The sequence below is a fragment of the Micromys minutus genome, assembly GCF_963924665.1.
Source record: "Micromys minutus genome assembly, chromosome: 1".
NCBI classification, from domain to species: domain Eukaryota; kingdom Metazoa; phylum Chordata; class Mammalia; order Rodentia; family Muridae; genus Micromys; species Micromys minutus.
In genome coordinates this window covers 170,659,919-170,676,195 of record NC_137969.1, presented here as the reverse complement: position 1 = coordinate 170,676,195, position 16,277 = coordinate 170,659,919, and the positions used below count along the sequence as shown (strand labels likewise).

Sequence of the window (16,277 nt, the reverse complement as noted above, 5' to 3'; positions counted from 1 at the left end):
CATGTATTTAAAACTAAGGTCAAGCTTCCTTCAAGTGAAAGCAGCCCTTGAGGCTTTGCTGTTTGCTGGGTCCAAATTCTTATGAGAAGTAATGTGTGGGAACTGTTGTGCCCTGGACTGAGTTTTAATTGGTGTTTGCCTCCAGGAAATAGCAGTGAGTGCCCCCCACCTGGAGATGCTGAAGATGACACTGTGTGCTTGGACCTTGGCAAGTGCAAGGCTGGGAAATGCATCCCTTTCTGCAAGAGGGAGCAGGAGCTGGAGTCCTGTGCATGTGCTGGTGAGTAGTTTCTAAGTCCTGCAGCTGCATAACACATACTTTTGTCTGTTGCTTGCTGCCGCTCATCAAGAGTGGGAAGAACCAAGCAAGGGATGAGGAAGGCAGCAAGGCAAGCTAGTGTTTGGAGACAGAGCCTGTGTCCAGATCCTTGTTCCCCACCACCTTGTGAACTCATTTCCTACTCCATTTCAGACATGTGGCAGACAGGCTCCATGGACACATGCAGAGGCATTGAGGAGGAGGATGTCCTCATCCTCCTCACACATAGTGTAAAGCATAAAAGCAATATGAAGAAAACACTTTGAATTACCAAAGCCATTTCCTGTAGATTGGATTTCCAAAACTACATTTGTGTGTATGCTCATGTGCACACATATGTGCGTGCATTCCTACATATGGACCTTCCTCCATGCACATATAGTCAAAGGACCACTTGAGGAGAGTCAGTTCTTACCGAGTAACATGTAGATCTCAGGAATCAAACTCAGGTTTTCAAGCTTGGCAGCCAGTGCCTTTACCCACTTTGCTCTCTGGGTGGGAATTTTGATGATGCCATCCGTGTCTGCCACCCTGTCATCCTGCTGGGGCAGCCTGGGAAAGCAGCCTTTTATAGCTAGCCTCAGTTTTCCCTGAGTTCCCATGCTCTTATTTTTGGAATCTCTAGGTCTGAAGGGAGGCTTGAGGACATTCGGGGCCTGGCTCCACTCCAGATTTCCGTTCCACATCCCCACTCCACCGTGGAGCTGGTGGATTGCTGGCTGCTCTCTCTTCTGTATAGAGAGAGACATCAGTGTTAAACCTCTGGATGGATCCCTGTAAGAACAGCAAGTGCTGGGTACAGTTCAGCAGGGAAGCATCTGCCTAGCACGCATGCATGAACCTGTGATTGAGCAGCAAAGACAACACAGCTGCCAGTAAATGACTGAGTGAATGACACAGGCTTGCAGTGCCTTGGAAAGACAAAGTCTAGGTCACAGTAAGCCTCTGATAATGTAATGAAAAACATTTGGCTTGCTCTGTGTTCTACTTGACTTTTTTTCTGAAGGTAAACTTAGCTTCCTCCTAGAGCAAATTCAGACTATCCCAAGTTACACTGGAGGGGAAAGTTTTAATTCTGAGTGTCTGCACATCTGGTGCCAACGGCTGACTTTTACCTCAGATGGTGTGAGAGCTCCTTCTGGGGAAGTGCTATCCAGTCCAGGCTGTGGTGCTCTTCTTACTGGCAGGTACTGTGTTTCACACCACAGGAGACAGTTCTGCACACCTGCAGTGGCCCAGGCCAGACTTCACACTGAGAAGTCAGGCATGGAAGCTGGCAGGGTGATAATGTTGGGCCAGAGGGCTCATATGAAGAACATTAGGCAGGTTAGACGGGGAGTATACTTTGGCTTAATCTATCAGTTTGCTGTTGATAATCCTTGTTTTCTGTGTCTGAGACAGGATCTCAGTTTGTGCCTTGGTTGTCCTGGAACTCACTATGTAGGCCAGACCATCCTTGTAATCATAGAGATCTGCCTATCTCTGATCCCCAAGTGCTGGAATTAAAAGTGTGTGCTACCACGCCCAGCTAATAGTTGTTTAATCTGAAGACCTGAGGAATATTGGTTTGGGAGCGTTAGGCCATCTTCTTTTTGTGGTGCTGAACCTGGAACCAAGCCATCATATACCCCATGCAGGCACGCTGCGTGGAACCCTCAGCCCTGGATAGTATCAGTTTTTAACATCTGGGAGTGAGGTCAAACCAGATGTTGAGGAAGCCTGTGGTGAGGACTCCATGTCAGCTGGCATGCTTCTCTTTCAGACACTGACAACTCGTGCAAAGTGTGCTGCAGGAACCTTTCTGGCCCCTGTGTGCCCTACGTGACTGCAGAACAAAAGAACTTATTTTTGAGGAAAGGAAAGCCCTGTACAGTTGGGTTTTGTGACATGAATGTAAGTATCTCTCCTATTGTGAACTTAGGCATCTGTAGAGAGGCACAAGGTCTGACTTGGGCTACCTGAACAGCCTTGTTCTTTCTTGCTCACTCTGTGCCGCCCTCAGAATCACAGCTTCAACAGTTTCACAGTCTGTGTCCATTCTCCATGTGTCTGAAACCAGTAAAGACTACCTACCACACAGCCCTGCCCCAGCCTGCTGTCACAGAACTTCAGGTCAGACAGGGTTGCTAGTGAGATCTGATCTCAAAAAATAAACGACAAAAAGTAAGCTTCCTCCCCAGGTCTTCTTCCTCTGACACCTGTCTACTTCATCTTGTGCAGTCCCTGTACATCCTCAAAGCAAGCACTGGTTAGAAAGGTTAAAAGGTAGCGTTTGTGTTTGGATTGCCTTTGTTTGCAAAATCAAGTATTTAATATGATAAAGCGCCCTTCCTGTCCACAGTGTATATAATTGCTGTCATTCTGAGCAAGGTATTCCTAGGGTTATAGTTTTCTTGAGTTTTGTCCTGGTCATTCTAAAAATGTACTTCTGTGCTGGGTGTGACAATACAATCCTGTATTCTTGGCCATTACGAAACAGACAGATAAGCCCAGTTTTGAGATATACAGGACACCTGTCTGAACACACCTAGCCCCACCAGACAGTTTTTAAGGGACGGATTGTGAAAGTGTTAAAGAGTGGACCTCCTTTCCTGGGTATCTTCATATCAGAATTACCATCCTGTGTCCAGGTAGACCACTAAACAGAGTTGTTGACATGCCTGTTGTTTTTCTGAGATTGCATTAGTTCTAAACATGCTGTTGGGGATAGTGAAGCATCTTTTCTCTCTATAGGGCAAATGTGAGAAACGAGTACAGGATGTAATTGAGCGATTTTGGGATTTCATTGACCAGCTGAGCATCAACACTTTGGGTAAGTGAAATATTTCCTGGATTATTTACCAAGATCTGAGCTGATTCCCATGGTGATGTGGGTATGGTTTCAGGGTTTGCGCTGTGATCCTGCAGCACAAGAATGAAGTGTTCCCCACCCTTGTTATGAAATAGTTCTGATGGGGACTGGAGAGATAGCTAAAGTCAAGAGCATTGGTTATCCTTCCACAGGACCTGGGTTCAATTCCTAGCACCCACATGGTGGCTCATAATTACCCATAACACCAGCCTTAGGGAATCCAGCATTTGTTTCTGGCCTCTAAGGGCACTGCATTCACTTGGTACAGACATATGTGTATGCAGAACACAGAAAAAGGGAAGTTAAGGGTGGGGAACCAAGAGAGGAGGGGGAACTGAGAGGGGAGGCAACATTTGGAATATAAACAAAACAATTTTAAAAACCGGTTAACAATTTTTAAACAACTCTGTTGTCTAAGACTTCATTACAGGTCCATTCCTGTGCATCTTACATACATGAGTTTTCAGAGGAAAGTGGTCCACCTCAACATTGTGTAGTCCCTTGACTCTGGTTAATCTCAGTTATTTACCAGTGGCTCTCAGATTTACAGAAGGCAAACCCCCATTGAGTTTAGCTGTAAAAACAATTTTCAGGCAGTCAAAACAGTGCCTTCCTAAGCATGCTGTGCTTGGTCTGCTGGGACAGTCCACACAGGAAGTGAGCATTACTCTCTAGTCTCTTCATCTCCATGCACAGCCTGGCCATGATACTCAAGAGTGTTTTGTAGTGATCTTGTGAAATGTGGTTGAGACCTTTACTGTTTGGATTATTCACAGGGAAGTTTCTGGCAGACAACATTGTTGGGTCTGTTCTGGTTTTCTCCTTGATACTTTGGATTCCGTTCAGCATTCTTGTCCACTGTGTGGTAAGTCACCAAAGTTTACATGGTCAGTCATTTTACAAAAATACCGAGCAACTTCAAATTGAAACACTGACAAAAAAGTTGCCAGTGCTATTCTCAGTGTTCAAGATAGCTTCTCCTGAAGCCCATGATGATCTGAACAGAATGGCAGCTGGGCACTTAGCTCAGCTGGTAGAGGGTGTCCCTAGCTTGCACAGGACTGTGTTCCTCCTAGCACTCAGGAAACAGAGGCAGGAGGACCAGGAGCTCAAAGCTGCGCTCAGGTACGTATCGAGCAGCCTTGGCACAGGAGGCTCTGTCTCACAATAGCCAGTAGACACCCACTGTAACAGCGACTGCCTGAGTTCTTTTCTTAGGACTGAAGTGGTGGAAGGAGAGGATGGATTCCCCGAAGGTGTCCTCCCTTGTCCCCATGCACGTCCCAGCTTGTAGGCCATGGCACACTCACATGCAAACTAACATAATGAAGGCTTTAAAAGTATTTCTGTATGTGCATTTTGCTATTTAATTATTTATTTTGGAACTTTATGTTTTAAACACAGGAGAGTGTTTAGCTGGACTTGCTTGGGGCTTGTGACTTGTAAAGTCTCTCAGCAAGAGCACTTTTAGGCTGACTTCGTTACAGAGGAACAAGTGTCAACATTTCTAAGACATTCCCCATGTACTGTGTAGATTGTTAACATTGTGTACAGTGTTCATATCTTTATAAACTTTCAGAGTTTTAAAACTTTACTGTGTGTGAGGGGTGGGTACCTTACAGATAAAGGGTCTCTGAAGCTGTCACGGTGCCCTCCTGGCTTCTGTCCCATGGTAGGGAGGCTCTGGGCACTTGTGCTTTAGAAGATGAGGACATCAGAACCATCCCTCCTGAGTGCTTCTGCCAGAGTTGGGTGGATGTTGTGTACATTGAATGTGTACATATGGACCATGAAGCTGATCCTTGATTTCAGAGCAAAGCCACTGACTGGTTTGTCTCTAGCCACAGAATGCCTTCATGGCACCAGGCATTCAGTGTGGCCCAGTTCTTGGTGTTGCCTTTCCCTTTGTCAGTTAGCATTCCGCCTCCTGCATAGACACAACATGAGGATTAAGATCAGTTCCTCCAGAAATGCAGTGTCTGTGGGATGGTGAGGTCAGGACCCAGGGATGCTGTAATTGTCACCTTTGCCTGCAGTACAGCACTGTCCCAGTGCATGAGCAAGCGTGGACATGAGCTGAACCTACGCATAGACCCTTCTTTTCATATCAAGTCACTGCTGCTGTAGTGTGTGTGTGTGTGTGTGTCTGCATCAATGTGTTCTCAGCTAGTGAACCTCTGTCCCTTGGGTTTCTTCTTGGCAGTGCTGGAGGGGTGGCGGACAGACCCAAGGCTCAAGTGAGTTGGGCAAGTGCTGCAGTGCTGAGTCACATCCTGCCGTCTCTGCAGTTGAGGTCCAAGTTCACTCAACCTTAGGAGTAGTGAGCAGGAAGCACTCACCATGTGAGAGTTGGGTTCCCTTTAATTTTATAAGAATGACATTTTTACTTCCTGTGCTTTCTAGGATAAGAAACTGGACAAGCAGTATGAATCCCTGTCTCTGTTTCACCCCAGTGTAAGTACACATGTAAAACAACAGAACAGTCTCCACAACTGTTCTTCAGCCACATTAACAAAGGCTTCAGCGAGAGCTCCTCCCTCCTGGGCTGGTGGAAGTTAAAAGGATCTGCCTGGATATGGCTGATCCCAAGAATGCCTGTGGCCCACTTGACTTAGTCGTGTGGGAGGGAAGCTAGCAGAGAGGAACCTGGTTTCCCATAACCACAGGTGGTGACTTAGCCTCTCAGCACTGGATTCTTGTGTACAAGTTGTCAGAGCACTGCAGCTCCTGCTCAGGTGGGAGCTCGCACCTTGCCTAGCACTAGGTTTAGCATGAGCACAGCCCAGTGTTACTGTGGCTGAGCTTATAGAGTGTAATGAGCTTCGATTCATTTCTCCCCGTCCTTTCCAGAACATTGAGATGCTGAGCAGCATGGATTCGGCATCTGTCCGCATTATCAAGCCCTTCCCTGCACCCCAGACTCCAGGTCGTCTGCAGGTCCTGCAGCCGGCTGCCATGCTGCCGCCAGTATCTGCAGCTCCAAAACTGGACCACCAGAGAATGGACACCATCCAGGAAGACCCCAGCACAGACTCACATGTAGATGATGATGGCTTTGAGAAGGACCCCTTCCCCAACAGCAGTGCAGCTGCCAAGTCCTTTGAGGACCTCACAGACCACCCAGTCACCCGGAGCGAAAAGGCGGCCTCATTCAAGCTGCAGCGTCAGAGCCGAGTTGACAGCAAAGAGACAGAGTGCTAGTGGAGAGCCGTGTCCTTCTCTAGGACATATACCTGCAGATGTTCTATAGAGCTGACCTACATCATAGATTGTAATGATCCGAGAATCAGGAAAGCAACTTAGCACATGCTTCATGAGGCATCCTGTGTATGTAGGCCCTATGAAGAGGTGAGGTAAATTTGGCTTATTTAAGGCTTTCAGGTTTGGGTTTTTCTTTTATAATCTAAAATCTCCTTTGACCTGTGGTGCAAAAGCGGAAGATAAGGCTGGATCAAGATCCTGGTGACAGTGCTGACTTAAGTCTTCAGTCTGTTTTCTGTAAGGGCATGACTACAGTGAGGCACTTAGCAGTGAGGATAACTGGAACACAGACATACTTTGTGGGGATTTTTTGTAACCTTCAGGTAAAAGAGGAGCAAGAGAAACCTGCTTGTACACAAGTTGTCTTCAAATGCAACCTGTCTTGGCACTGAACTCTTTGTAGATGGAATCTTCCAAGATGAAGACTCTAGCTTCTGGAACAGTCTATAGAAACAGCTACATGAACTTCAAGATGGCCTATTAACTGTTCAGCCCCAGGTTCACTGGGCAGTTTCTCCGTTTTAGAAAAGTGTCTTCACATATCTCTAACATTGTTTGTCTTTAAAAAAAAAAAAAAAATCAATATTGGGCTGGAGAGTTGGCCTCACAGTTAAGAGAACTTGGTTTCATTCCCAGTACCCACATGGTGGCTCTTAACTCTCTGTAACTCCAATTCCAGGTGAGATGACATCTTCTGACTCTAGGACACAAGGCATGAATTGGTGCAGACAAACATGCAGTCAAGACACTCACATGCATAAAAATTTTAAAAAGCCAAGTGCTGTAAGAAGTTGCAATATCCACAAAACCTATAGTACAATATGAGCTGGACTGGTAAGCAGGCACTCTTACCAGAATCACTTCTGGACAGGCTGGGATGTACTGAGCTGGCTAGGAAGAGGGGTTGTGGGTAGGGGAGTGGTGCTGCCGTCCGGGGCCCAGCCCTGGAAGAACTGATCTTCAGTCTCAGCAAGTAGACTCTCGTGACCTCTGGCTTTGGTGCGTCAGGACCCTAGATGCTTTGTACTTATTGTGTGAGGAATAAATACCATTAGCTTGAATTCTGATTTCTATAAGTCCTACTTATAAAAGCTTTTTTCTTCTAAGAATTGCAATGTGCTCACCAGCCGATACATTTTAACCAAGATAACTTGTAAACTCTGAGTTAACCAAATCTGTGCCTTGTCTCTCCTGAGGATGTCTGTTACACTAATACTTGAACATATACCTTGTGGTATTTGCTCTTTTTACTAGTCATGATAGTCTTATATTTTAGTTACACTTTGAGGATTTGCTGTAAGGTGAGTGGGGTGTGTGGGTGTATGTGTGAATGAAAAGGCAGACTATAAGAAAACCATTTTTATAAAATTTTGACTTTTTAAACCAAAATTGTCTTAATTGTATTATTTTTTTTTGCCATGTACAGAATGAATAAGATGCTCAGGGTACATTCTGTAGCTGTGGCATTGATGATACTTTCAGTCAATAAATACTGTATATAACATTTCCCTGAAAAATAAGTTAGTAGGGTTTCTTGATCAATAATCGTGAACACAAGTTAAGAAACCATTTAATCAATTGCTTAATGTTTGTGAATTATTAACAGAGTTGTGCACATGTTCATGGAATTTTGTGATTACCAGCTTGAGGCGGTATCCGTGAGTGACATGAGCCGCTTGTTCTTGGGAACGTTTCCCAGGCTAATGGTCTCCGTCACCCAGCAGACTCAGCTCAGGCTTTGCCTCCTCCACATCCTTCCAGTAAGGAAGTAGCCATGGCAGAGAGGAGACCTTCTTGTCCAGCAGTGGCCAGAGGTGTAAGAACAGAAACTCATTCCCCATCGGTGATAAATGCAGGCCATCTGATAAGTAGCGTGAGAAGTCCTGTAGGGAGAGGAGTAATGTTAGTGTCTTGTGCCCCTCCTTAGGCTGGCTGGAAGCACTCAGCAGCTCTTGTGTTTTGTGTACCAGATGGGACCAGAGGCCTCAGTGTGCTTATACACAGGTGCTTGGAGTACAAGGCCTTTGCTGCCCTGTCCTCCTGTGTCTAACAGACCCGAGCTCTCAAAATCATGGCTTGTCATGTGTCTGAACTAGGATGTCATTCTGATCTTCCTGAGTCATGACATGTTATCAGAGGGAGGCTTAACAAGTGCCTGTGACTGACTAGTGTTAGGAGGGCTCAGGGTTCTATGATGTCCTCCCCTTAGTGCGTGGGCAAGTGTTGGGTGATAGGAACTTGGACCTGAATAGGAAGGCTGCTTGAGGCCATCACTCCTCTATCTAAACCCAGGGTTTACTCAGAGGCCCATTCTGACTAGGAGGAATCTGCACTTGCCTAATCCCTATGACACTGTTCACAGGCTGAGAATTACAGTTCTAGTGGTCTTTCCCATCTAGATGGTTCTTCTTTTTTATCTATTTTTTTATTTTAAAAAACAAAGATAAATGTACAAATTTTCAGCATTTTTGCATAAAAGTATACGAATACATTTAAGGTTGTAATTAAGTATTTGTGGGTATATATACATACACATGTATATATGTAACAATAATATAGGAAAAGAGGCTATTAATTTGAGGGGATAGGAGAGAAACTAGGAGGGGGTGTAGGGAGGAAAGGGGGATGTGATACAGTTCTATTTTAATTAAAATATATTCTTTTTTGTTGTTGTTGAACTTCACATAGTCTGTGAATTGTTTTTGGGGTGTTCAGAGCTTTCTGGGGTTAGTATCCCATTATCAGTGACTGCATATTATGTCTGTTCTTTTGTGACTGGGTTACCTCACTCAGGATGCTATTCTCTAGAAGCATCCAGTTTCTTAAGAATTTCATAAAGTCATTGTTTCTGATAGCTGAGTAAATTACATTGTGTAAATGTACCACAATTTTTGCATCCATTCATCTACTGAAGGACATCTGGGTTTTTTCCAGCTTCTGGCTATTATAAACAGAGCTGCAATGAACATTGTGGTGCATGCATCTTTGTTGTATGTTGGAGTGTCTCTGGGGTAAATGCCCAGACGTGGAATAGCTGGATCTTCAGGTAGGACTATGTCCATTTTTCTGAGGAATCGCCAGACTGATTTCCAGAGTGGCTGTACCAGTTTTACAACCCCACCAACAGTGGAGAAGTGTTCCTCTTTCTCCACAACCTCGCCAGCATCTGTTGTCATCTGAGTTTTGGATCTTGGCCAATCTGACTGGTGTGAGGTGGAATCTCAGGGTAGATGGTTCTTGATTAGTGATCTGTAAGGAAGGATTCCCTTCTAGGGAATCTTCTAGATTCTAAGTTCTCTAGAATCTGTTAACCTTGACAACTGAGTAAGACTGGGTGCGGTGGTAGAAGATGCTCTGATGGTCCAGTGCTAAACCAGGCTTTGCCTGCTACATTCTTCCAGTAAGGAAGCAGTGCCATGTCCTTCTTTACAGACAAACTGTCAAATGTCATACCCTTCCTGGTCCATGGAGGAGGGGATGGGTTTAGAATCGGGAAGGGGAGAATTATCTTCTGGTTTAGTGATTGTGGATCGAGTTGTGCTTTTGTGTATATGGCAAAACCAAACTGTGAATTGGGGTAGAGTGGGTCCTCCTTTCCCCAAGCATTTCAGATACCACCTCCTCCCTCAGCTCCCTACCTGGGTCTCCGCATCCACAATAAGTAACTTGCATTTGCTCCCACAGGACATGGGAGCATTTAACCTTGGAGTTAAAAGTAGGCCTGGGGACAGGGCCCAGTCAGCAGGGTTTGCTTAGCACATACTCAGTCCCCAACACCCACAAATAGTGTGGTGGTGCACAGCACTCCACCTGCAGGGGCAAGGTGGGACGGGACATTGAGGAATCCAAGGCCATCCTCAACTACACAGCAGGTTCCAGGCCAGCCTGGGACATGTGAGCCTGAGAAGCAGATGTGTCTGATTCTGCCTCGTGCTGCAGAACAGTCCTCACCCCGTCACTACAGCCGTGTCTGATGTCACACGACTGGAGGGCTCTCTATCAGAGGTCTGTCATCACTGCTCAGGACTCCTGCTTCAAGCTTTGGGCCTAGTGTGGATGGCTGCAGCCTTTGTCAGTGTATGTGTGACCACACAACTGTCCGGCTGCTCTCCTGGGCTGCTGCCCTTCATATGACAAGTAGCTTTCTCCATGTGTGTGTGTATATACACACATATATACTGAAAACATGTATATACATATATACATACATGTTTTCCAGCTTTAAGACAAAATAATTCAACTAGAATGACACTCTAGCAGTAGATTTGTCAGTGATTATACATCACTTTTATATGAACTCTGCCCTGCTTTTATATATCCAAACTTAAGGCATTTACAGTACTCTACAGTACTCTAATCCGTAGCTAAGGTTCTGGGTGTATTAGCTGCTTCGGCTCCTCTGGACCTTTTGTCTGCCCAGTTTTCCTGGTGAAAAGTATGGCTAACATTCATGTCTCTTGATACGGTTTTATATGCCAGGCTGGGCACAAACATCCTATGCAGCTAGGGCTAGCCTTGAACTCCTGATCCTTATACCCTCAGCTCACAAGTTTTGGGACTACAGACATGCACCACCATTCGGTCTAATGAGCTATTCTGGGAAAGCTGTACGCATCTTGTGTACCTGTGTGATCCCAACAACCCTGAGAGTGCTGAGAAAACCATGGTACCTGGTTGTCCTTCTGCATCAGGGTCCACAGGTCAAGGACATCAGTCCCACAGTCTCTGGCTACTTGCAAGCACGCATTAGCATATTCGCCTACAGCTGAGTTCAGGCGGTTTAATTTGCAACCTGTAGGTGAAAACTGCAGAGGGTCAGTGGCAAACTTAGTGCTGGTCCTTTTGAAGGCTACACTGAGTGCTCAGTTTCTAAGTGCCACCGAAGCCAGTGTGGGGGCTGCCACAGTGGTACTGCTTGACACAGTGTAGGAAGTGCACAATGGGGAGGAACAGCCTGCTGGAGCAGCCAGAGGCTCCTAAGGCACCAGGGTCAGGGTACAGAGGCTGAGCAGCTAGAGTGTAGATCCCAGTGAGTTGGGTAAAGGGCACGGAAGGGCATGGCTAGAAAGAAATATCAAGATCATGAGAGACACACACTACCACTGAGACCTCCAGTGTCAACATGCGCCAACAGCTAATACAGTAATGCGGGCAAAGGCTGCAGGAGACTACAGTCATTTCCTGAGCCTACTATTACAGGGCTGTGAACAACATGCTCAACCATTCCGAGGCTTTTCTAGTCTATGCGACAGCCATCCTATCCCATTAATGCAGTACAAATGGATGGATTTAACCAAGTGCGTGCTGCCTATCTCCTCGTCTACCGGTGCAGATTACCCGGTGGGTGGGGGAAGCCCGGCTGGGGAAATCTCTCATCTCTGGGAGAGGCTAGGGAAGGGATTTGGGGTATAGCAGGAACCAAGTTGACCTGCTCTGTATGAGGCAAAGAACGACTCTTCCCCAGTTTTGGCAGCAGACCTGTGCTGAAAAGCCATTAAGTGTACCAGTCAAACCTGTCCTCCAGTTTCCAGCAGTTTGGATAAAGTTCTCAGCACACCTTCCCAGTCAAGTGTGTCAGCGTGAGGGCTGCCGTGCTGAAGGGACAGGACGTGTACATGGAAGGAAAGTGGAAGGACTTTACCACCACACTGCTCCAGCTGGCAGCTGGAGAAGGGCCATCTGCAGAGCTCTCAGCTGCAGGTGAGGGCTACGTGTGTGCACCTGGCTGCCCAGCTGCTTCAGCTGGCAGTGGGCTGTGTATGCGTCTTGGTGTCTGGCAAATCCAGACAGCAGGTTCTAGGTCATCAATGCCCTCCTGTCTTATAACCAGAACCTCAACCCTGACTTAGGTCAAAAATTTGCCCCCAAATAGTCTAGCAGTTCTCAACCAGTGGGTCACAACCCCTTCGGCAAACTTCTATATCCAAAAATGTTTACACTGCGATTTGTTAACAGTAGCAAAATCACAGTTATGAAGTAGCAGTGAAATAATTTTATGGTTGGGCAGTCATCACAACATGACTGTACTAAAGGGTCTCAACATTAGGAGACATTAGGAGAACAAGACGTGACTGTGACTTGATGGGAAGTGGACAGGTCCCTCCCTCGTGTGGAAGCCCTGGGCGCCCACATTCAGCTTTGATAGGCCGTGTTGTACTACTCACCCTTCAGGATGCATTCCTTCTCCCAGGCCGCTTCGCAGAGCGGGGGTGGTGTGATAAGAATGACTCGCTCCTTGGGGATGTCCACAGACCTCAGGTACTGCACCATGTCCCTCAAATTCGCACTGTACTCATCCAAGGGGACATGCTGCTTGGGGTTCTCATCTGTTCACGACATGCATATCTCAGTCTCAACAGTTTATTAGAAACAACGACAAATATGATGAATATAGTCTCGTTTCTTTTTTAAATACCTTTTTTCTTTTTGAGATAGTTTCAAATAGTCCAGACAGATTCTACATTCACTATACAGCCAAGACAGGGTCTCACTATATAGTCCAGATAGCTTGGAACTTGCTATGTAGACCAGGAACTGGCCTGGAACTCACAGAGATCCTCTTGTCCTAGCCCTGCCCTCCCTGCTCACTCACAGTCAGCTTTAGTTTTATGTCACACTGGGAAGGTACCTGAATACGCTAGGCAAGCACTCGACCCACTGTGTGCCATTCCCAGGCCTTTGTATTTTGAGACAAGCTCTTAATTTTGGCTCAGGCTGGCCTGAGTATGGACAGCCACTCCCAGGCAGGAATGTATTTTTGCAAATGTGCAGTGTCACTGAGGAACTGTTGAGTTCCAAGACAAAGAAAAGACCCCCTCCTCTTTACCCTATTTGTACAGGTCACAGCTCAGGCTTCGAAGGCTGGCTAGCACAAAACAAAAAACAAAACTAGAAATAGGCCAGGTTGTGTGTCATGCACCTATCTCCCAGTAGAAGCAGAAGGACCAACCAGCCTTAGCTACCTACCTAGTGAGTTTGAGGCCTGCCTGGGCTATAGGAGGTCTAGTCTCAAAAAAAACCAAAAACCTAACAAAAAAGGACACTTTTTCTCACCAGAGGCTGCATGCCCCACAAACAAAACTGTGTCAGCTGAGGACATCAGAGGGCAGGGACAAATAAGAAAAGTACTTTGAGGTGAGTCAATGGGTTGGTCATGTGGAAAATGTCAGAGCACAGAGAAACCCACACAGAGCCCCAGGAACGCAAAGTTCTCTGGAAAGCTTTTCTGGGAGATACAGAAGCAGTCAGGGAGGAAAAGTCTAGAAACATGTATTTGTCCAGGGAAGCCAAGAATGATCTAGAGATGTCCTTACCTTTGAGAGTAGAGTCATTGGCACCAAAGAAAATGGTGACTGCCACCGGGGTTTCCACAGCGGCCCCTTTCCTGATCAGTCTTGGAAGGATAATCTTGGCCCATCTGGTGTTGTAACCTGAAAATCCACGATTCAGAACGTCACACTTTCTGAAATAAATTGGTTAAAAAGACAGGTTATGAGCAAAGGGCTGTTTCTAGTCCTGGGAACCGTCCATAGTAACTGCTCTGCGGACTTCATGAGAAAGCCCACACCCTGCCCAGCTGCCTCATGTCCCTCAGTGAGATATGAATTCCATACAAGGGGCTAATTCTAGACATTCTAGTGGTGACTCAGGGTACATCTAAAATGAACATTCTGATAGATGTTAAACCAAGCAAGTATGGCATGCTAGGAACCCTCTACCAGGCACAAACTGAGTGGTTTGGAAGACTACAGGGAGGGCAGAGACCGGACAACACAAGTGCTGCCGGATCTCAAGCGGTGGCAAACTTGATTTTGTTGAACCCGGGTGCTTGCCTTGTGTTCCTTCCTTTTAACATGTGCCCAGGAGGAAAAGGGCTAACAGATAAGCCACTATAAGAAAGCAGCCAAGTACAATCTAGGAACTGTTCTTACCTGACCAGTCTGTCAGCCAGCAGCGTGCCCCATCCACCCTGCTGGAAAGAAAACTGAAGAAAAAGGCCAGTTACTATTCACAGGGCTATACACAAAGGCAAAGGTGTGTGGCCTGGCCCATCAGATGTGAACTTCCGTTTTGACACCCCCAGGCTTTTTGCCTTCCTCTCTTGGGAAGGTATTTTGGGAGTCACTGTGGCGTTACTTGGTAACTCTCTGGAAATTTCTTCATCAGTGGATGGGAGTCACTCATTAACATGTTACTGCGCCTTAACATTTGAGACTTTTGTTATCTGAACAGGAGCAAACTTAACTGTGTTGAGTTAGATGACGTTATCCCATTTCTTCATAACTGAAAACTAAGGAAGCCTGTGCTCTATTGAGTTCCTCGACAGTCAAGGCAACCCCCTCCAGCAGCATCACGCCCACCTGGACAAAACCTTAGTGCCTGATATCTGAAACTCAAGTTGCCAATTACTAGGGAAAGCTGTGCCCGAGTATGTGAGTAAACCGTAGAGAAACTTTTTAAAAAAATCTTCCTGAAGAAAGGCATCTTGAAGAATTTCCTTAGTTGAGAGTTAAATGTTCTCAGATGGGATTACTTTTTCATACTGTTGAACGCATTGTTTTTAAAAACCACTTGGACCTAAGTCGCAGGAGGAAGCGAGGACTGAACTAGCCGGTTCAAAGTGGCTTGGGTAAGAACCCAAGGCAGCGAACGTGAGCCCTTTGAGCTCCCGTGCACCGGGCCATCCAAGGTCCAGCTGAGAAGCCCCAGACTCGGGAGGGCAGCCTGGCGTCCGCACCGGCTCGCGAAGGTGCCCGGCCCGCAGAGCACGAGAGGAACCGCGCCTGGCCTGCCAGACTCGCGCGGACGCAGCCGAGGGTGCGGCGGGTACCTGCGTGATGGAGTCCCCGAAGAGCAACACGCGAGGCCAGAGCAGGGAGCTCCCGCTGGCCGCTCGCTCACACAGCGACATGGTGGCCAGGTCTGAACCCGCAAGCCTACGCCGGATGTGAAGGGTCCTCGCGCCGTGGGCGGAGCTAACAGTGGGCGGAGCTAGCTCGGGACCAACCGGTTTAGCTCTCTGGTCTCCTGCTGCAGGCCGAGTCCGTAGACTAGGGCTCCCTTGACCCGCTCACCCCAATCCCAGAGACGGGAGATAGCTGTGGTGTCCTGGAGACTTCTGTTTTTTTAGGAGCACTTGTCTAACACTGGCTACGCCCCGGTGGGTGGACGTCCTCTCCTTGGTTACTGGTCTTGATGGGCTCAGTAAGGACAGACATAGCTTTAAAAGCCAGAGGTGTCCAAGGACCCTCACTGCAGACCGCCTGACTTCCACAGCATGCCCCCCCCCGCAATTAAAACGAAATGTTTAGCTTTATGTAATCAATTTTGTATGATATGGGGGGGGGGGGGCTTAGGCTTTTGGTATAGGCCAAAAACATGGGAACATGGTTGTTTTTATAGAAATTTCATTTTAACTTACACTGTTAGCAAAGCATGGGAGTGTATTCACACACCTAAGAGTAGAGTAGACAAGACAGACTACAGGGGCGAGTAGTCTTTGGCTCGATAGTGTGCTCTGAAGGTGAGGCAGTCCCTTGAGAAAGGCAGCAATTCCTACAAGGGACCGAAGTGCATTTTACATACCGATAGCAAACCTGGCCTCCAGGTTCTCTCACATCCTTCAGTCCCTACCTGGTATACCCTGCCTCCAACCCTGGACTATCCAGCCCAGGGGCTGGGCTGCCCTTCCTCCAGAGGCTCTACTGTAGCAATTCAATTTTCCCACCCAACCCCCCATTCTCTCTGTGCTCTCTCTCTTCCCCTCTCCCATGGCAACTTCCCTATTCTTGATCCTTGGAACCAATGTACTTGCCTGGCCAACAAACCTGCATTTATATACTCAAA

General features: G+C 46.9%; 2 protein-coding genes across 4 annotated transcripts in view; one reads left to right on the top strand and one right to left on the bottom strand.

Annotated features, from left to right (window-relative positions):
* The window catches only part of ADAM17 (ADAM metallopeptidase domain 17), a 46,921-nt gene extending 39,078 nt beyond the window's left edge, over positions 1-7,843 (top strand). For all 3 annotated transcript variants that reach the window (XM_080916946.1, XM_080916947.1, XM_080916948.1), the window contains 6 exons: positions 146-280; positions 2,082-2,212; positions 3,053-3,131; positions 3,947-4,035; positions 5,574-5,624; positions 6,021-7,843. In XM_080916946.1, coding sequence (XP_080773072.1) covers positions 146-280; positions 2,082-2,212; positions 3,053-3,131; positions 3,947-4,035; positions 5,574-5,624; positions 6,021-6,371 — 836 coding nt within the window. In that variant the 3' untranslated portion in view covers positions 6,372-7,843. The remainder of the gene's footprint in view (positions 1-145; positions 281-2,081; positions 2,213-3,052; positions 3,132-3,946; positions 4,036-5,573; positions 5,625-6,020) is intronic.
* A 141-nt stretch (positions 7,844-7,984) lies between these two features.
* IAH1 (isoamyl acetate hydrolyzing esterase 1 (putative)) lies at positions 7,985-15,614 on the bottom strand. The gene is made up of 6 exons (XM_080916969.1): positions 15,262-15,614; positions 14,363-14,415; positions 13,745-13,893; positions 12,596-12,757; positions 11,102-11,223; positions 7,985-8,314 (listed from the first exon to the last, which is right to left on the bottom strand). Exons 1-6 carry the CDS (start codon positions 15,340-15,342, stop codon positions 8,132-8,134), a joined length of 750 nt encoding a protein of 249 aa, XP_080773095.1. The 5' UTR covers positions 15,343-15,614; the 3' UTR covers positions 7,985-8,131.
* Between the last annotated feature and the right edge of the window lie 663 nt (positions 15,615-16,277).

What these genes read in the sequence shown, in the direction of transcription:
- IAH1 (XM_080916969.1), bottom strand. Translation starts at nt 15,342, where the DNA reads ATGTCGCTGTGTGAGCGAGCGGCCAGCGGGAGCTCCCTGCTCTGGCCT. An exon ending in TCGGGGACTCCATCACGCAG is followed by an intron (nt 14,416 to 15,261) that starts GTACCCGCCGCA and finishes CTTTTTCTTCAG; the next exon opens with TTTTCTTTCCAGCAGGGTGG. An exon ending in TGATGCAGAAGGACAACCAG is followed by an intron (nt 8,315 to 11,101) that starts GTACCATGGTTT and finishes CTCTCCCTACAG; the next exon opens with GACTTCTCACGCTACTTATC.